General features: G+C 35.0%; 1 protein-coding gene across 3 annotated transcripts in view; it reads right to left on the bottom strand.

Moving 5' to 3' along the window:
* Positions 1 to 22,042, bottom strand: part of MSH3 (mutS homolog 3) — a 181,314-nt gene that overhangs the window by 69,461 nt on the left and 89,811 nt on the right. For all 3 annotated transcript variants that reach the window (XM_079916011.1, XM_079916010.1, XM_079916012.1), the window contains exons 14-17: positions 10,309 to 10,496; positions 9,410 to 9,578; positions 3,724 to 3,788; positions 1,208 to 1,324 (exon numbers count right to left, since the gene is read on the bottom strand). In XM_079916011.1, the coding sequence (XP_079772137.1) occupies positions 1,208 to 1,324; positions 3,724 to 3,788; positions 9,410 to 9,578; positions 10,309 to 10,496 (539 nt within the window). The remainder of the gene's footprint in view (positions 1 to 1,207; positions 1,325 to 3,723; positions 3,789 to 9,409; positions 9,579 to 10,308; positions 10,497 to 22,042) is intronic.

Here is a 22,042-nt window from a genome sequence, read left to right as displayed (position 1 = left end):
ACCAGCACACGAGCAAATTAAATTAAATATGAGCACGTGACTATTAATAAATCCAGAATGAGACATTCTTTAAGACAAAGGCAGGACCCTTCAAAAAAAAAAAAAAATCTCATAAAAATCCAAAAAGGTAGGGGCCTATTCTAGATTCAAATACACTAAAGAAACATAATAACCAAATGCAACATGTGAAAGTTTTTGTTAAATATGGGGGGAGGAGGACTCAGACATAGAGAACAGACTTGTTGCCAAGGTGGAGGGAGGTGGGGGAGGAAAGGACTAGGAGTGTGGGATTAGCAGATGTAAACTATTATATACAGCATGGATAAACAACAACGTTCTACTGTATAGCACAGAGAACTATATTCAATATCCTGTGATAAATCATAATGGAAAAGAATATGAAAAAAGAAGGTCTATATGTGTATAACTGAGTCACTTTGCTGTAAAGCAGAGATTGGCACAGCATTGTAAATCAACTCTACTTCAATAAAAAAATTAAAAAATTAAATATGGGGGGAGGGGGAATTGAGGCAATTCAATATTTCTTAAATTAATATTAATTTTTCTTAGGTATGATGTAAGATTACAAAGCAAAATGTCCTTATTTTTAGAAGATGTATGCTTAAGTATTTAGGTGTGAAGTATTACACTGTCTAAAACTTACTTTAAAACGTTTCAGGAAAAAAAAGTGTATGAGAGAGATATAAAACAAATGTAGCAAAATGTTAACACTTGATAAACCTAGGTGAAGGGTATATAGATCTTCATTTCAATTTTCCCACAGATGTAAAATTTTTCAAATTACAAAGTTAGGGGGAAAATGTAAAGGACGTAAAAATATAAGAAAAAAATTAAATGGCAATGATAAAAACAAAATAACTAACCCATACTTGTCCAACTCTGAAAATGTTAAGCCTTTATATAAGAAAAGTAAACAAAGTCCAAGGTAGAATTTCAAAGTGACACTACTAAACATTCTTAGCAACAAAATGTTAGTACAGTAACAATAAAGTATATTTGGTTTCTTACTAAAGACTAAAATGAGCTTACATTTCAAAGGATTAAAAATAAAATCAGAGAACACATGTACTCAACTATTTTACGGCAGGTCACAAGCAGTAATCTCTACTTTTCTTTTTGATGGAAAGATTTTCCGGTCTATTTCTCATAGCAAAAAGTCAGATTATATTTTTCATTGTAAACTCACTCTAGAAAATCAAGCCATTCAGCACTGCAGTCAAGGACTAGCTGCTCCCGGAGCTGATTCAGATGTCTGTAATTTTCTACAATAAAAGGAGAGTGAAAGCGGCTCACAGCTTTTGTGCTGGAAGAGAAGAAAAAACATAAATAGGAAATCAAGGTTACTAAGAAATCAGTAATGCCATCACTTCAGAAAACTAAAGTAGTTATTGTTCTCTGATGAGCGTTGAAAGTAAATAGCTGTAAATACAGAACATTCTTCAATTATGATCCTGAACTTTACTGACTCCAAAGATCTTTGTTGTAAATAAAATACTTGAAGTTCACAGGACTTTGTTCAGGAAGCTTTTAAAATTCATTTCAAGTTATATCCATATGGCAAAGTCAAAGTTTAGAATTTCTGTTTCATAAGTAAAGAGCTTTTTTCTTTAAATTATACTAAATGAAAATGCTTGCTTTTTTAAAAAAAGATCAGACGCAAATATAACAAAGGAAGTCCTAACAAAGCGGGGAGTTGGACATATTGGTGAGGGTGGTATTATTTTTTATATTTTATACTTTTTTGTATGATTAAAGTATTTCAGTGAAAAAAAAAGCATTACAAAGAATAGCAATGTATTAATTCAGGAAGCAGTCAAAGAAGAGTTCTTCATGATCTAACTATAGATTCACAGTGACCCTGGATGGGAAGAAATATCATGTACTCCTCTTCTGGGCTTGCATATCATCTCTGCTTCTTCCTCAAGAAGCTGCAGAACACAATGGGGGATGCTATGGGTCCCCAGTCAGAGAATCCAGACCAAGGCTTCAACTCTGCCACTTACTTGCTAGCTATGTGACTTTGGGCCAATAAAACTGGCTTTCTCTAAACTAAAAACCTTCCTCATCTATCAAATAGGGATAATAATAATATCTACCTTATAGGTACAGTTGAGAGGATCAGATAGTGCTTAGCAGAGTACCTATGTCATTAGTATTCAATGTTAGGAGTTGTCCCATGGTGGTGGGGATTACTGCTATTGATGCTATTACTATGATGGGAACTTTAAGAAGAAAAGGTCAAGATTGAGTGATAGGCAGGTGATGACAGAGTGTATCCTGATCTTTGTTTGCACCCTCACTCCTGTAACATGCTGTCACAATTACCTTTAATTTGGCAAGTTATTGGATTATAAGTGAGCCTTTCACATTAGAAATCTGACTTGATATTCTAACCTATTCCTGTCAAGGTTCTGATAGCTAAACAACAGATAAAAAATAACAGTGAAACTTCCCCCATACCGTCTTATTTATTCATTCAATTTACATCATTGAAATGTTCAAAAGACGCTGGCACTGATTTATGCCTTGCTTATTGCTTTTAAAGTTATGTCATCTAGATTTCTATGCAAACATATTTATCATAGTTCTCTTCTGACAAAACTCATTTAGTGAGACATTTTAGTGATTGTTCTAGATACACTAACATGATTTCTAGTAATTTCTCTTCACAAAGCATATTACCATTCATTAGCTGTAGCACAGGACAAAAACAGATAAAGAATGCCTGCAAAATGAGGAAACATTCCCTAAAATCAATAATACCCAAAATTCAATTATAGCTTCTGGTAACATAGGAAAAAAAAGGATGGTATCAGGGGTAAAGAAACCCATGACTGTGCCTTCAGGATCCTTTGATAGTGGCCATGGATAATAAATAGTTTTCTTTTTTAATTAAAATAATAATTAAAATTCATAATCATTCACACATCATGTCAAAATAATGTTAAAATTTCCTTCCATTCTTAACATAGAGTTCCTTCATACCATCACCAGCTACTAGTCCCTCTTCTACTATCTTAGGCAAATGTAGTATTTTCATCTCAAGTTCATGCAAACATATTAACAGTAGTAATAAATATTTCACAAACGATGCTACTCACAAGAGGAAATACACTTCGATAAAACCACTTCTTTAAAAGAGTCCCCTCTTGGGGATTAATGCCTAACCAAGGAGAAAAGGCAGGGTCTCAACGCGGTTCTCTAATTTTGTTTCTGATTATTTTCATCAATTCATGATATAACTTAAAAAAAAAAAAAAGAACATGTAAAGAGCTATTATAACTATGTGCCATGGAAAGCAAGCTCAGTGAGGCACAAAATGAAATGTCAGCTTCTTAAAAGAAATGTCAGGTATAGCATTCATCAAGAAGTTCAAGCAACCAAATTAATCTTATAACTGAAGGTTCTGCAACTTTCTTTTTCCATGTGTTTAAAGTGTTCTCTGAGGTATAAGAATAAAACAGTAGTTCACAAAACAAGAAAAGTGTACACAAATAAGATACCCTTTGGAAAAAATGTTTTAAAATCCAAGATAAAAAGAGTTTAAGATAATTATTTATCTAGTTAAAGTTCCATAAAGAAACTGAAGTGCCAAAATTGCTTTTAATGTCAAGGATGTGGTTATTAACATACCAGAAGCATGCAGGTAAACACATGTCATAATTCACGTTAATAAGAAAAAACATGTATTTTTAAACTTACCTTCCAACCTTAACCCAATCAGTTGGTATACAAGATACAGCAGAATTCTTTACCTCAATCATAAACTAAAATAAATACAAATAAAGGTTAGATATTTAAATGATTAACCATTATATTTTTAAATCTTTTAAATCTTCCTCAAAATTGTTCTATAATAGCTGAAAATAAATGTAATGATTGTAATTCAAAAAAAAAAACTGTGCTATAATAGTCTAGCAAATATTAATCTAAACATTCAAAATAAATCCAGTATTGTTATTGGGAGAGTTCACATGTGTCCGCACAACCAAATATTATTAATTAGAGTTTCAATACTTGGGATAAAGTACAATTTGTATTCAGCAAAAAGTCTGTGATAAAGGATATAGCTTGGCGCTTTAATGTTTGTAACACTGTTATGTTCATACTACGAATGGTGATTTTTCTTTAATGACCTTTTTCATTTATTACTACCCACTTATCTTAAGAATTCTATTACTCAGTAATAAGACTGAATTTCTAAGTGCATAAAATTTTAAAATATTTGATTATTAGATGTTATATCAGCTTGAGATATGGTCAGTCCCTAATTCTGAACAGAAGAGGATTCATCGTAATAGTTTTTATCCAAGAAACCTAAGTCCTCTAAAAGTATACTCAGACAAAGCACTTAACTTCCTCAGCAATTAAGGGAGGAATAGATTTCTTCACGAGTGTCTTCTTTAAGTTTTCATTTATATGAACCATATCTTTATAGATCCAACTGTACTCTACAAGCTTTTCTGAAATCATCCAGGAAGTAAATGAAATCACTACTTCAATCACACCTTCCATTTTTAGTACTAGTTATATATCATCTCTTCGTCCTGTTCACTTTCCTGTATTATTGCAATGAAACTTAATGTTTTATTTAAATAAATAAACAAATAAAAAATACACTTATTTTGTATGGGATGGGACCCAGAAGCTCTGTGGCGGCCACTAATTTTGAGATGGCTACAGGAACTTTGTCACATGTTTTACAACATTTCAGGTATTTATAATAGGCATATTATTAATAGTATCAGCCTGGGACTTCCCTGGTGGTCCAGTGGTGGAGAGTTTGCCTTCTAATGCAGGGGATGCAGGTTCGATCCCTGGTCAGGGAACTAAGATCCCAAATGCCGCGGGGCAACTAAGCCCGTGCGCAACAACTACTGAGCTCGTGTGCTTCAACTAGAGCCTGCACACTGCAAACTTCAGAGCTCATGCACTCTGGAGCCCGCATGCCACAACTAGAGAGAGAAAACCCACGCTCCAAAACTAGAGAGAAACCCACACACCACAACAAAGAGCCCGCATGCTGCAACTGCAACTAAGACCCAACACAGCCAAAAAAAAAAACAGTATCAGCCTGGCTTTTGAGTTTACTTTTCTATTAATAGAAACATTGTAGCTTTTACATTAATTATAATAGGAATTAATGGTTAATTTTAAGAATTTTCATCCTTAGCAAAGATTTTATAACTAATGATGTCCTCTTTTATAGAGGAAATTAATACAATTTCAAATCTGGTATATCCAGTTAAAGAGTTAAGACTGAAGAGTCTTTAAAAGTCCCTTTGGCTAAAAAAAAAAGTAACTAAGGAAAAAAATTCACAAAATAAATATCACTGATGAGAAATCACTTTAAGAGTAGGCTAAAAAATTCTGCTTAAATATTATTTTGAAATGTTCTATGAGAAAACATATTGGTCTTTTTAAAAATTAATTGTGGGAGGAGCTATGTCAAAGGCAAACAGCAAAATTGAGGACCACGTTAGATCACTAATATTTGGGAAGGACATGTGTAACACAGAGCTCCATAGGAATTACTGCCTAAAGATGGTGGAAATTTTGAAAAGAAGCTACAACTGCCTCAGTGAGGTCTCTGGGCAGCCAGCTAGGATAGTGTACTTAAGTTATTCACCATAACTCTGCAGCATGGCAGCTCTGGATTCAGATCCATGCCTTATACTCATTACCAACTGCCACTGGTCACAGCCCTTTGGAGCACCTTGGGAATAGTTTGGACCATAACTGTTCAATCTGTAAGTATCCAGGGTCCATTCTAAGGACCACAGCTCCTCAAGCAAGCCATTTATAGAGCCAATACAGGATGGAAAACAGTGAGAATCAGGAAAGCTACGTGGACCTCCTGCTTGTTAAACCCCTGGGGTCACTTCCTCAGGTGCTGGTCCTGTGTGTCATCTTTTCAGCCTGTGTTTCTCCTCAGAATTGTCTTCAACTAGCAAATTTTTTTCTGTTCTACACTAGCTATGGAATAGGAAATTTTCTATTTCATGAACATTCTAAGAATGAGAAGACAGGCCTTTTGTTTAGAGACTTTATTACTAAAGAAAAGGAAACTAACAAAAATTGGAAATTAACATATATTTCAGAAATCTTAGAGAGTTCTCATAGCAACTTCCCTCACTCTATAGTTCGTGACTGTGTTTCTCAGGTGCGGATGCTAGAAGTCTGTCCAGATTCATTGTAACAAACACTCATATTCTTCTGCTGGGATCCAGTTCTGTCCTGGTTAAATGTCAGATATTGTTACTCAATCTACAGCCCGTGGAATCACTGGACTGGCATCATTGTTAAGTTTGCTGAAATTCTTATCACACTCCAGAAACTCTCCGTTTTCTCCAAGGCCACACTTCACCCATTCCTATTCTCCCCACTTTCTTTCCCACTATGTCTTAGGAATTTGCAAATATTTTTTATTTAGATGTAAAATATAACAGAGATTGCTTTCCACGTCTTAAACCTGCTAAGCAGATATTTGGATATGCTGCAAATTAATAAAATTGTTTCTACAGATTTTCCACTAATATTTCTTTCCTTTTCCTTAAGAAAACTACTAATCAATACTGCCTCAAGTCTAAATATCATCCCATGCCTATTCCATATCTGATTCAAGGTTAAGAAACAATTCTCTCCACACATAAAACATGAAAGAGACTGCCACAGAAGCAATGAACTAACTATGTAAAGCTATGTAAATTTCTGCTTTCATTATTTTCTTTCCAGGATTTTCTTTCTTTCACTATTTTCTAAACCAATACTCTCCGAGTCAGACACAATAATTCACCATAGTCAATAAGGCTTAGTATTCTAACGCGTAAAAACTGGGAACAAAGGTGAAAAAAATGAATGGTGCCAAAAGTAACACTGACTTGACAGTCTATTTTTACTAATATTAACAAGATCCATGTACCACATAGGGCTGCTATAACAGGTTTTTAAAAATATATTACAAAGTTATATGTATGGAAATAAAATTTCAGACAGAACCGAAGGGTATAAAATAAGCAGCACATATATATAAAACAAGGGTTTTCCTTCTTTCCTCCTTCACTTCTCAGAGGTAATCATATTTGATGGAGTCTGTTCTTATTCCTTTGAGTATCTCTAAATTTGCTTATAACTTCAGTACAAATATTTAAACAGAATTTGATAACAATGCTGACTATCATTTGGTGTTCGAATGAACAGAATCACTAATTCCCAAAAAATGTTATAAAAGTGATTCTGTATTGATGTACTATTAAGATTCTACAGATTAAAAAAAAACAACAACAAGAATCCATCCTATTGTTAAAAACTAAGAAATTTCTTGCCTCAAACTTATCACCTTAACTTAGTAAAGGTTAAAAATAATAAGATAATTTACCTTCCTTGTTAATCCTTTGTAATCCAATTTCTTAATCTCCACTCTGCGCTTTTTCTTAAATGTCAATGCTATACTGATACAAAATAACTAATCTACTATCCCTTATGAATTCCTAATCAGTTTTCCCCATTTTTACTTTAAAACTGCCAAATGAATCCATGGCTGTCTTCCAAAGCCTTGAGCTTTATTTAAGTCTGAATAGTATGAGCTCTAAAATGTCTGGATTTTATCAAATAAAATCTATGATGTTGATAATCCCTTGTATTAATATTTGTGAGTTGAGTGAAATAACGACATGGTATAAAGATTGGAGGCAGACCTGGGCTGGAAATGAGCTTCTAACTTGGGTAACTTATCTCACTATACTATGCCAAGTCTCAGTTTTCTTTCCTGCAAAACTGGAATAATCCCTTTTTGTGTTGTTACAAGGATTAATAATATATGCAAAGCACTTAGCGCCATTCTGAACATTAACAAGTGCTTGACAAATGGTAACTATATTACTATTATTAGTATTATATGAATAATACGTGCATAGTGCTTTCCAATTAGAAAATACTTTCATGTATTTTAACTCAATTGGTCTTCACAGTAGTCTCACTACAGGGGTGACTCTTCCATGGTCATGTAGCATGTAAGTGGTAGAAATGGCATCTTTCCCCACTGTAATACCAGGTAACCGTTTTTCTACTAAACATCTTTTATTAATGTATCAAGCAATTTTGATCATCTCATTTTCAACAAACAGAACAGAACAGTGGCACTGAGATCACTTGTCAGTTTGCAAGGTCATAATTATATAGTGAAACCAAGAGATACAATTAAGTATTTGGTATTTGCCTGTTCAGGGGAATAATGAGAAGTAAGTATATGTAGGGTGAAGTCATTTTTCTGTTATATAGAGCTCTATGTGGAATGCATTATGAAATGTCTGCCTTCATATAATATCTTAATTTTGTCTAGAAGACAGGCTGACTTAATCACTGGTCTGTTACATTAAACATTTTAATAAAGATTATAATTTACTGTAGAATTTCTTATTTCAAGTAATCAAACAAATCAACACTTGGCTAAATAGATAAAGCAGTGCAAATATTTTAAAAACATTTGAAATTACACTTTTCCCCACTAGAAAAATATCTATTTTTAAAAATTCTGAATAAAATGTTCATCCTATAGAAATTATTCACAAATTCCCTTATTTGCTATTTTACTAATTTTTTAGATTCCCTCAGTTGGAATTTTTCAGATTCCCTCAGTTGGATTTTTTCAGATTCCCTCAGTTGGAATTTTTCAGATTCTCTCAGTTGGAATCTTTATATTTTATTAAACATAAGATGTAGAAGTAGCAAGACTCAGAATAGGACCGACAGATATAAGTACACTTTAAAAAGCGTACTTATTCCTGGTTCTCTTTCAGATACTAATATCAAACTTTAAACAGAAATACACATACCAAAAAACACATTCTAGACAGCACCATAATCTTATGGAAGATCCACTAAATGTAGGTTTTTGCTATAGTTTTTTTTTCAGTTTTTTAGCAGCTATACTGCTTCAAAAGGAACCCCTGCCATTTAATCACTTTGTGATCCAATTAGTGTAGGTTATTCACTGCATTAGGTGGTTTGTATCATTTCATCATCTGCAGGCCGGGAGAAAAAGACTAACTTCTCTCTCCCGGATTTAGAGCAAATGAAATCTTGAAAGTTATTATTTACAATAGTCAAGGTTCTCTACAATTTCAATAGATAATATTAAAACACATGTAACATTAAGTTCCATGGTTTTACCAAGACTAAAGTAAATAAGCAAACCAAATACTGTTATTAAAAGAAAATTCTTATCAAAACAAGCTATTACAATATATTTCCAAGAAACAAAACAGAAAATCTGAAAAAAAAAGAAAACAATAATACTTTCATCTATCCTCAGATTTTTATTTACATTTTAAAATATCCTTTCCAATTGAGAAAAACTAATGTAAAAGAAAAGTATGTTTGATACTACCTCCTGTCCTGATACTGTCACATATTGTGCAGAAGGATTTTTTAGTATTTTTCGTATTTCTTGCAAATGTGTTTGGATCTTGTCAGTAACTTCCTGAATTTCGTCCTTCCTCTTTTTTATTAAAGGGAAGTGAGAAAGGTCTTTGAATAATTCGGTTTTATCCCCAATCCTAAAAAAAATGAGAAAATGCAAATACATATATTAAAGCATATTACTTATACCAATTAACAATTATTTTTCAAAACATAATGAAAGACCAAAGGGTAGGAAGTCAGGAGAACAAGATTTTAATTCCAGCTCTTCCACTAAATACTTATGGGTGAGTTTCTTAATTTCTTCGAAGACAGACAAAATTACCCTAACATTATTTTCATTTTGCAAGTTCATGATTGCCATGGTGAAACCAAGACATGAAATTCAACATTTCATGTTGTATATTCAGAAAATAAACACTAATGTAAATATTGCCAAATCTTTTTTCTTATACATAGAGTTCTTTGTGGGATAAATTGTAAAACGACTACTCCTTAGAGGATAACTTTCCTTCCACAGTTTCTGAATATAAAGCAGAGGATCTCTGGATATCTAGCAAATAAGCACAAGATGCCATCTGCCATCTATTTTTGGATTAATAAACTGCTAGTACTTGCTCGGCCTGGACTTTACCTTTTCATCACCTGATACCTGGAGAAGTACCACATTTGTTCTGTATGACGGAACTGCCTAAACACTAAGTGTTATTTCCAGCTGTAATATAGAGCCTTTAGTATCCGATCACATTTCTAGTTTTACATGCAACTTCTATCATTACTTCTATAGAAGCTTAAGTATCCACACATCAAATGGCAAATACATTACTTTCACTGCTAGAAAGGAAGAACTAAGGGTCTGCTACTTACTTGGCAGCTTGTTCATTGAGAATCTTTAAGTAATGCTCCACTGGACTGAGGAGTTCAGGAATTTCTGAAATAAATGTCTGGAGCAACTCTGACTGAACATGGGAATTAACAGCAGGTATTAGTGCTTGAAATTCTGACTTCAGGTGATACAGGGTTTTGACAATCAGGAAGAACTCTTGCGTAGAACACTGAAAATAGAAATATTTTTCCTAAATAGCATAACGTATGTGAAAATGAAATATAGTTAGTGGTCGTTTTAAAGGTAGAATCAGAATAAAAGAAAATTTTAATTTACCGTATAAATTAGTTAATTGAAATAAAGTTTTTGTTGATATGTCTTAAATGTTAATAGTTTAAGCACTTTATAAGATAATATTTTCAAGCTACAAAGAAAATAATTTGAGTCAAGGATAGGAAAGCCAATACTTGTTCAGTATTTTTTCATTTTAAAATATGTTGACCATATAACAAAAATACAGTAAACAATGTCGCAAATAAAAAGAATAATTCTGAGAAAATATCTGCAAAACATTTAAGAGATAAAGGTCAAAATTCTCTCAAGTATAATGAGGTTTTACAAATTGACATGGAAAAGATGAATAATCCAAAGAATAGTGGCTAAACGAACTGACTATGAAGCTCATAGAAAAACGAACTGACTATGAAGCTCATATAAGAAAAAAATGTCCAATAAGCACATGATTAATGTCACATATAATTAGGATAAGCAAATTAAAATGACAAGATAGCATTTTTCACTCATCAGAATGTCAAAGATTTTAAAGTATGATAATAGCTAAGTCACATAGAGTGTGAAAAATGACACTTTTATATACTACTAGTAGAGGCGCAACTTTCTTGAAGAGCAATTTGGCATATATTTATAATAAAAAGTGTATATACCCTTTGACTAAACAATTCCACTTTAAAGGATTTAACTAAAATTATTTTTCACAAGTAGTGAAAATCTTTACAGTAGCACTGTTGGTAATAATATTAAAAAGATGAATAAGAAACAAGTATCCAGCAATTGAGATATTAGGAAAAACTCATTCAATGTGATACTATAAAACAGTTAAAAAACTTAGACATCTGTAAATACTGATGTGCAGGTTGATATGGAACTCTGTAGTTTCAACATATATTAAATATACATAGTATATGTTTACACTATATACCATATATGTATTTACACAGTAAAATACCATTTGTGATTCTTTGAACTATATATATTATTCTACAGAAATAAAAGTATAAATTGAAAATTTCTGGAAAGTACACATGTAACTTTCTCTAGTTACCTCTGGGTAGTGGATATGTAGGAGGGTGGTAAAGGGAGACTTTTTACTCTTTATTTTACACTCCTGTATACTGTTGTAATTTTGTAACATGAACGTGAATAATTTTTTCAGGGGCGTATTGTTGTTTTACAATGTTGTGTTACTTTCTACTGTACAGTGAAGTGGAGTTCCCTGTGCTATATATCATGCTCTTATTATCTATTTTATACATTTATTTTATACAGTTATCTATTTTATACATATTAGTGTATGTATGTCAAACACAATCTTCCAATTCACCCCACCACCGCCCCCCCCACTTTCCCCCCTTGGTGTCCATACATTTGTTCTCTATATCTGTGTCTCTATTTCTGCATTGCAAACTCTTTATCTGTATCATTTTTCTAGATTCCACATATATTCGTTAATATACAATATTTGTTTTTCTCTTTCTGACTTACTTCACTCTGTATGACAGTGTGCAGGTCCATCCACGTCTCTACAAATTACCCAATTTCATTCTTTTTATGGCTGAGTAATATTTCATTGTATATACGTACCATATCTTCTTTATCCATTTGTCTATCGATGGGTATTTAGGTGCGTCCATGACCTGGCCATTATAAATAGTGCTGCAATGAACACTTGGGTGCATGTGTCTTTTTGAATTACAGTTTTCTCTGGGTATATGCCTAGTAGTAGGATTGCTGGGTAATATAGTAATTCTATTTTTAGTTTTTTAAGGAACCTCCACACTGTTCTCCATAGTGGCTGTATCAATTTACATTCCCACCAACAGTGCAAGAGGGTTCCCTTTCCTCCACACCCTCTCCAGCATTTACTGTTTGTAGATTTTGTGATGATGTCGATTCTAACTAGTGTGAGGCGTTACCTCATTGTAGCTTTGATTTGCATTTCTCTAATAATGAGTGATGGTGAGCAGCTTTTTATTGCCTCTTGGCCATCTGTATGTCTTATTTGGAGAAATGTCTATTTAGGTCTTCCACCCATTTTTGAATTCGGTTGTTTATTTTTTTCATGTTGAGCTGCATGAACTCTTTATATATTTTGGAGATTAATCCTTTGTCTGTTGATTTGTTTGCAAATATTTTCTCCCATTCTGAGCGCTGTCTTTTTATCTTGTTTATAGTTTCATTTGCAGTGCAAAAAATTTAAGTTTCATTATATCCCATTTGTTTATTTTTGTTTTTATTTCCATTACTCTGGGAGGTGGGTCAAAAAAGATCTTGCTGTGATTTATGTCAGAGTGTTCTTCCCACGTTTTCCTCTAAGAGTTTTATAGTGCCTGGTCTTACATTTAAGTTTTAATCCATTTTGAGTTTATTTTTGTGTATGGTGTTAGTGGAGTGTTCTAATTTCATTGTTTTACATGTAGCTGTCCAGCTTTCCCAGTGTCACTTATTGAAGAGACTGTCTTTTTCTCCATTGTATATCCTTGCCTCCTTTGTCAGAGATAAGTTGACCATAGGTGCGTGGGTTTATCTCTGGGATTTCTATGCAGTTCCATTGATCTATATTTCTGTTTTTGTGCCAGTACCATATTGTCTTGATTACTGTAGCTTTGTAGTATAGTCTGAAGTCAGGGAGTTTGATTCCTCCAGCTCCGGTTTTTTTCTCAAGATCACTTTGGCTATTCGGGGTCTTTTGTTTCCATACAAATTGTAAGATTTTTTGTTCTACTTCTGTGAAAAATACCATTGGTATTTTGATAGGGATTGCACTGAATCTGTGGATTGCTTTTAGTAGTACAGTCAAATTTTCACAATATTGATTCTTCCAATCCAAGAACATGCTATATCTCTCCATCTGTTTGTGTCATCTTTGATTTCTTTCATCAGTGTTACAGTTTTCTGAATACAGGCCTTTTACCTCCTTAGATAGGTTTATTCCTAGGTATTTTATTCTTTTTGTTGTAATGGTGAATGGGATTGTTTTCTTAAATTTTCTTTCAAATTTTTCATTGTTAATATATAGGAATGCAAGAGATTTCTGTGCATTAATTTTATATCCTGCAACTTTACCAAATTCATTGATTAGCTCTAGTAGTTTTCTGGTGGCATCTTCAGGATTTTCTATGTATAGTATCATGTCATCTGCAAACAGTGACAGTTTTACTTTCTCTTTTCTAATTTGTAGTCCTTTTATTTCTTTTTCTTCTCTGATTGCCATGGGTAGGACCTCCAAAACTATGTTGAGTAATAGTGGCAAGAGTGGACATCCTTGTATTGTTCCTGATCCTAGAGGAAATGCTTTCAGTTTTTCACCATTGAGAATGATGTTTGCTGTGGGTTTGTCATATATGACCTTTATTATGTTGAGGTAGGCTCCCTCTATGCCCACTTTCTGGAGAGTTTTTATCGTAAATGGGTATTGAATTTTGTCAAAAGCTTTTTCTGCATCTAGTGAGATGATCATATGTTTTTTATTCTTCAATTTGTTAATATGGTGTATCACATTGATTAATTTGCACATATTGAAGAAGCCTTGCATTCCTGGGATAAATCCCACTTGATCATGGTGTAGATCCTTTTAAAGTGTTGTTGGATTTTGTCTGCTAGTATTTTATTGAGGATTTTTGCATCTATATTCATCAATGATATTGGTGTGTAATTTTCTTTTTTTGGTCGTACCTTTGTCTGATTTTGGTATCAGGATGATGGTGGCCTCATAGAAAGAGTTTGGGAGTGTTCCTTCCTCTGCAATTTTTTGCAAGAGTTTGAGAAGGATGGGTGTTAGCTCTTCTCTAAATGTTTGATAGAATTCACCTGTGAAGCCATCTGGTCCTGGACTTTTGTTTGCTGGAAGATTTTTAATCACAATTTCAATTTCATTACTTGTGATTGGTCTGTTTATATTTTCTATTTCTTCCTGGTTCACTCTTGGAAGATTATACTTTTCTAAGAATTTGTCCATTTCTTCCAGGTTGTCCATTTTATTGGCATAGAGCTTCTTGCAGTAGTCTCTTAGGATGCTTTGTATTTCTGCGGTGTCTGTTTTGACTTCTTTTTCATTTCTAATTTTACTGATTTAGTCTTCTCCCTCTTTTTCTTGATGAGTATGGCTAATGGTTTATCAATTTTGTTTATCTTCTCAAAGAACCAACTTTTCGTTTTATTGATCTTTGCTATTGTTTTCTTTGTCTCTATTTCATTTATTCCTGCTCTGATCTTTGTGATTTCTTTCCTTCTACTAACTTGAGGTGTTTTTGTTCTTCTTTCTCCAGTTCCTTTAGGTGTAAAGTTAGATTTTTTTTTTTTTTTGGTGGTATGTGGCCCTCTCACCGCTGTGGCCTCTTCCGTCGCGGAGCACAGGCTCCAGATGCGCAGGCCCAGCCGCCATGGCTCACGGGCCCAGCCGCCCCGTGGCACGTGGGATCCTCCCGGACTGGGGCACGAACACGCGTCCCCTGCCTTGGCAGGCGGACTTTCCACCACTGCGCCACCAGGGAAGCCCTAGATTTTTTATTTGAAATTTTTCTTGTTTCTTGAGAGAGGATTGTATTGCTATAAACTTCCCCATTAGAACTGCTTTTGCTGCATCCCATAGGTTTTGGATCGTTGTGTTCCCATTGTCATTTGCCTCTAGGTACTTTTTGATTTCCTCTTAGATTTCTTCAGTGATATCTTGGTTATTTAGTAGCATATTGTTTAGCCTCCATGTGTTTGCATCTTGCACGGTTTTTTACCTGTAATCTCATTGTGTTGTGGTCAGAAAAGATGCTTGATATGATTTCAATTTTCTTAAATTCACTGAGGCTTGATTTGTGACCCATGATGTGATCTATCCTGGAGAATGTTCTGTGTGCACTTGAGAAGAAAGTGTAATCTGCTGCTTTCAGATGGAACGTCCTATAAATATCAATTAAATCTATTTGTTCTATTGTGTCATTTAAAGCTTATATTTCCTTATTAATTTTCTGCCTGGATGATCTGTCCATTGGTGTAAGTGAGGTGTTAAATTCCCCCACTATTACTGTGTTACTGTCAATTTCCTCTTTTGTAGCTGTTAGCATTTGCCTTATGTATTGAGGTGCTCCTTTGCTGGGTGCATATATATTTACAATTGTTATGTCTTCTTAGATTGATCCCTTGATCATTATGTAGTGTCCTTCCTTGTCTTGTAATACTGTTGATTTTAAAGTCTATTTTATCTGAGTACTGCTACTTCAGGTTTCCTTTGATTGTCATCTGCATGGAATATCTTTTTCCATCCCCTCACTTTCAGTCTGTATGTGTCCCTAGGTCTGAAGTGGGTCTCTTGTAGACAGCATATATATGGGTCTTGTTTTTGTATCCATTTAGCCCATCTGTGTCTTTTGGTTGGGGCATTTAATCCATTCACATTTAAGGTAATTATTGCCATATATGTTCCTATTATCATTTTCTTAATTATTTTGGGTTTGTTTTTTAGGTCCTTTTCTTCTCTTGTGTTTCCCACTTAGAGACGTTCCTTTAGCATTTGTTGTAGAGCTGGTTTGGTGGTTGGTGCTGAATTCTCTTAGCTTTTGCTTGTCTGTAAAGCTTTTGATTTCTCCATCAAATCTGAATGAGCTCCTTGCTGGGTACAATAATCTTGGTTGTAGGTTCTTCACTTTCATCATTTTAAATATATTGTACCACTCCCTTCTGGCTTGCAGAGTTTCTGCTGAGAAATCAGCTGTTAACCTTATGGGAGTTCCCTTGTGTGTTATTTTTCCTTTGTTGCTTTTAATAATTTCTCTTTTTCTTTAATTTTTGTCAATTTGATAACTGTGTCTCGGTGTGTTTCTCCTTGGTTTTATCCTACCTGGGACTCTCTGTGCTTTCTGGACTTGGGTGGCTATTTCCTTTCCCACGTTAGGGAAGTTTTCGACTATAATCTCTTCAAACATTTTCTCGGGTCCTTTCTCTCTCTCTTCTCCTTCTGGGACCCCTATGATGCGAATGTTGGTGCATTTAATGTTGTCCCAGAGGTCTCTTAGGCTGTCTTCATTTCTTTTCTTTCTTTTTTCTTTATTCTGTTCTGCAGCAGTGAATTCCACCATTCTGTCTTCCAGGTCACTTACCCGTTCTGCTGCCTCAGTTATTCTGCTACTGATTCCTTCTAGTGTATTTTTCATTTCAGTTATTGTATTGTTCATCTCTGTTTGTTTGTTCTTTAATTCTTCTAGGTCTTTGTTAAACATTTCTTGCATCTTCTCGATCTTTGCCTCCATTCTTTTTCCGAGGTCCTGGATCATCTTCACTATCATTATTCTGAATTCTTTTTCAGGAAAGTTGCCTATCTCCACTGCATTTAGTTGTTTTTCTGGGGTTTTATCTTGTTCTTTCATCTGGTACACAGTCCTCTGCCTTTTCATTTTGTCTGTCTTTCTGTGATTGTAGTTTTTGTTCTGCGGGCTGCAGGACTGTAGCTCTTTTTGCTTCTGCTGTCTTCCTTCTGGTGCATGAGGCTATCTAAGAGGCCTGTGCAAGCTTCCTGATGGGAGCGACTAGTGGGTAGAGCTAAGTGTTGCTCTGGTGTGCAGAGCTCAGTAAAACTTTAATCCACCTGCCTGCCGATGGGTGGGCCTGTGTTCCCTCCCTGTTGATTGTTTGGCCTGAGGTGACCCAGCACTGGAGGCTACAGGCTCTTTGGTGGGGCTAATAGCAGACTCCAGGAGGGCTCACACCAATGAGTACTTCCCAGAACTTCTGCTACCAGTGTCCTTTCCCAGCAGTGAGCCACCCCCCGCCTCTGCAGGAGACCCTCCAACACTAGCAGGTAGGTCTGGTTCAGTCTCCTATGGGGTCACTGCTCCTTCCCCCTGGGTCCTGGTGCACACACTACTTTGTGTGTGCCCTCCAAGAATGGAGTCTCTGTTTCCCCCCAGTCCTGTTGAAGTCCTGCAATCAAATCCCACTGGCTTTCAAAGTCCAATTCTCTGGGGATTCCTCCTCCCATTGCCAGACCCCAGGTTGGGAAGCCTGACATGGGGCTCAGAACCTTCACTGCAGTGGGTGGACTTCTGTGGTATAATCATTCTCCAGTTTGTGAATCGTTCACCCAGCAGTAATGGGATTTGATTTTACTGTGATTGCACCCCTTCTACCGTCTCACTGCAGTTTCTCCTTTGTCTTTGGAATGTGGGGTATCTTTTTTGGTGAGTTCCAATGCCTTTCTGTCGATGACTGTTCAGCAGTTAGTTGTAATTCTGGTGCTCTCACAAGAGGGAGTGAGCACACATCCTTCTACTCCATCTTCGAACGTGAATAATTTTTACTTTTGGAGCTTGGGATAAAGAGTATGTGCTAAACATGTGCATCTAATTTCACTCTGTCTTGAAGCTACAGACCAAGATTGTTTTAAAAGTCATGAAACCTCAAGATTAGGAGAAAAAACAACAGCAACAATCCCTTAGAAGCTACAAAGAAAATGGACTAACAGTAATTGACTTAGAAGCCTCAAGGTATTTGAATCTTAAGCAGCTATGAGGAAAAGTAGGACCCCACTTGAGTTATACCCAGAATCCTAAGACTCAGGAACTGGTGGCACAAAGTGGAAGTGGAAGCTGGGAGTAGGGGAGTTGGGAGGGGAGAAAACAACTGGTTGAAAGTGAATTAAGCATCAATTAAATTCCTCAATCCCCTATTCCTCTATATGCTACTAAACTACCACCATCTTCCTACCCTACAGAAGACTACAGTTGACCCTTGAACAATGTGGAGGTTAGGGGTGCCAACCCTTCACACAGTCAAAAATCTGAATATAACTTTACAGTCAGCCCTGCATATTTGTGTTTCTACATCCATGGATTCAACCAACCATGGATCATGTAGTACTGTAGTACATATTTACTGAAACAAATCTGCTATAAGAGGACACGCACAGTTCAAACCCACGCTGTTCAAGGGTCAACTGTAGTCTTCTTCTCTGGAGAAGGTAAAACATAGGGTGTGTGTACCAGCTTCAGGCACAGTGAAGGATGAGAGTACCACCAAAAGCAAGGGATTAACGGAATGAGTACAAACCGAATGCTGAGATTCCCAGCTGTCCCCACTGAGCTCCCAGAACATTAGCAGTCAGAAAACTGAAAAAGTCCCTGGGAAATCTCACAAGCCCAAGAGGAAAATTCTAAAGATACCATATACCAGGAGTTCCCCCAATAAGTGGACCATTGAGTTCACACTACAGTTCACCTCATAATTTGCAAGCCACATTCAACTACACAGACCTTGCTATCGGCATTTTAGTTCCCCACTCTTTAAAAATGATCAGACAGATTAAAAATTCTAACATGAAATGCAAAAATTAAAACAATCAATTAATGGACCAACAAATACTAGAAAAAACAGAGCCTATACAGATAGAAGAAATCTTCTAAAAAAAATGTTAACAATATCCTCAGTTAAACAGAGAATACTGAAATAAGAGTACTGAAATAAACAGAGAATCATGAAGTAAGAATGGCATGTTATTTTTTTAAAAAAAGAAACATTCAGAGAATAAGAAAACAACCAAAAATTTTTAGAACTTGAACTATCAGAGTAGAAATGAAAAATGCAACAAAACAGGCAGAAGATCAACGTGATAAAATTTCCAAGAAGGTAAAGCAAAAGTGTAAAGAGATGGAAATACAGAAGAAAGTTCGATAATCAGTCCAGAAGATTCAATCAACCCAAATAATAGAGCTGCAGAAAGAAAGAAATCATCAAAAAATAATTCAGAGATGTGTTACATATATACAGTGGACTACTACTCAGACATAAAAAAAGAATGAAATAATGCCATTTGCAGCAACATGGATGGACTTAGAGATTATCATACTAAGTGAAGGAAGTCAGAAAGAGAAAGACAAATACCATATGATTATCACTTATATGTGGAATCTAAAACATGACACAAATGAACCTATCTATGAAACAGAAACAGACTCATGGACATAGAGAATAGACTTGTGGTTGCCAAGAGGGAGGGGGTTGGGGGAGGGGTGGAGTGGGAGGTTGGGTTTAACACATGTAAGCTATTATATATGGAATGGATAAACAACAAGGTCCTACTGTATAGCACAGAGAACTATATTCAATATCCTGTGATAAACCATAATGGAAAAGAATACATTAAAAAAAGAATGTGTGTGTATATATATATATATACATATATATATACATACACACACATATCTGAATCACCTTGTTGTACAGCAGAAATTAACACATTGTAAATCAACTATACTTCAATAAAAAAAATAATTTTGAATTTATAATTGTACTTCCAAACTTTAAATAATAATAATTCAGAAAAATTTCCCAGAACTTGATTGCCAGAACTTGATTGTGGCTTGATTGCCAATGAATTAAAACAGAACCAAATCATGGCAAATCATGAAATTTTAAAACACTGGAGACAGAGAGAATCTTCCGTTTCCAGAAGGAGAGAAAAAAAGAACAACAACAACAAAAAGTCACACAAAGAATCAGGAACCAGTATGACTTCAGACTGTTTAACAACAATAGTAGAAGCTATTGAAGAAGACAATGAAGTCACACAAAATTCTGAAGGAAAATAATTTATAGCTTAAAATTTTTATACCTAACCAAACTACCAATCAAATGTGAGAGTAAAAGAAAAAAGACATTTCCAGACATCTATGTTTCAAAACTTACTTCCAGTGCCCTTTCTCAGGATGCTTCTAGAGAACGTACTCTACCAAAATGATGGAATAAACCAAGAGGAAGTTATGGAATACAGAAAACAGAAGATTCAGTTCAAGGGAAATAAAGGGAATCTAAGAAGACAGCTATTCAACAGGTATAGCAGGGCAACCAGTACAGGTTGGATCAGGTAGGAAGGCTCAAGAAAATGAAATTAACAGAATATTTGATGAAAATAAATATCTGGAGATGAGAGGACAATGTAAGTTTGAGTTAATGATAAGTACACAACATAAATAGTGTATATATATATATATATATATACACACACACACATATATATACACATATATGTATAAATGGATGAATGCTAAGAACATATTTAGAAAGATAATAATTAACTACAAGGAATGAAGTAAATTACGCAAAAAGAAAAAAAAGGAAGCTAGGTCCACCTGAACAAAAGCTGAGTTGAAAATGCATCATAAAGCACCTTTTCTCCAGAAAGGCCATGGCTTGCTGGGAAAGATGCATACAGGAAGCTGCACTGTTTGTATAAATGTGCAGCCTAGAATTAATTTACAGCCTAGAATTGACCTAGAGTCATTTAATAGTACATTCCAATAAAAGAGCAAAAATTAACATTTTCAATAGAATTTCTAAATAATAATGTCTTGTAATTATTGTAATTTGATAAGCAAAAAAGGGGATTGATGGTTCACGTTCAGGTATGATATAAAGTTTAAGTCAGCAACAGAAGCAAGGTGAAAACCAGAAGTGCTTGCAATCAAGTCCTAAGTGCCCATGGCAGGTTGCTCCCAAACTTCTTAAGCAAAATGACTCAATGGAGCTGCAAGAAAGCTGAGGATAAGGGTAAAACAGTTGCTCCTGGAGTCGCTCATGTTCAACCCCATTTCTGGCAGCAACCTTCTCTGTGGAAGAGCTTGAGAACACATGCCCAAGTGCAGAGGCAGGTCATCACAGGACTGGAAGAACCCCAGCCTAAGCTCCATACTGAACACATGGCTTTGGGCTTCTACCAGTCTAGCTATGAAACTATTCTCGCCTACAAAATTCTGGAAACACACTCCTTTCAACATTTACTAAGTGCTATAATCCTTTAAATGTATTCACCACCCTTAGCACTTATGTATCATTTTCTTACAAAATAGTTATTGAGCAGTTAATATGAATTCCTATGACTACCACTATTTTCTAAGATTTAAATTTGAAGTCTTACTATCAAAAGAAATGCTTATTTTATTTAAGAGTCGGCCCACTTGGTATCCTCTATTATTATCAACATAAAAATACCTATTTGTGCCTATTCCACGACACTTTCCACACAGCCAGATGGCCTAGGCCTACCACTTCCACAACATCCAAACCGTGTTCCTTACCATTTTCTGAATTTCACATAATTGGCACAATCTGTACCCAGGATATCACTCACCATTTGGTGCATACAGCAGAAGCTTATTTAGAGTAATCTAATGATAAAAAACCGACATGTGTTTGATGGTATGTTCCAAGAGCCAGCTAACTAATCTATAAAAATTTGCTTTAAAGCATTCAGACTTCCTAAAGTTGGTCTGTTACCAAATCATTTCTAATCTTCGCTTTTCAAATCAATCTTTAGGCACATTCTTGTGTAAACACTGAAACAGCAACAAGGAACAGCTTCTGAGTGAGTCACAAGTCCCTTTAGTATAGTTTGAAACTCTAAAAAGTCATTCCTACTCTGCCTGTTGGTTACCTTTCAAAGGATCATATTCCATCATATGTGGAATCTAAAAACAAAAACAAAAACCGAAAACCCAA

Source organism: Stenella coeruleoalba, assembly GCF_951394435.1.
Source record: "Stenella coeruleoalba genome assembly, chromosome: 3".
NCBI classification, from domain to species: domain Eukaryota; kingdom Metazoa; phylum Chordata; class Mammalia; order Artiodactyla; family Delphinidae; genus Stenella; species Stenella coeruleoalba.
The sequence above is the reverse complement of the archived record's forward strand: the minus strand, read 5'-3'. Positions and strand labels throughout refer to the sequence as shown.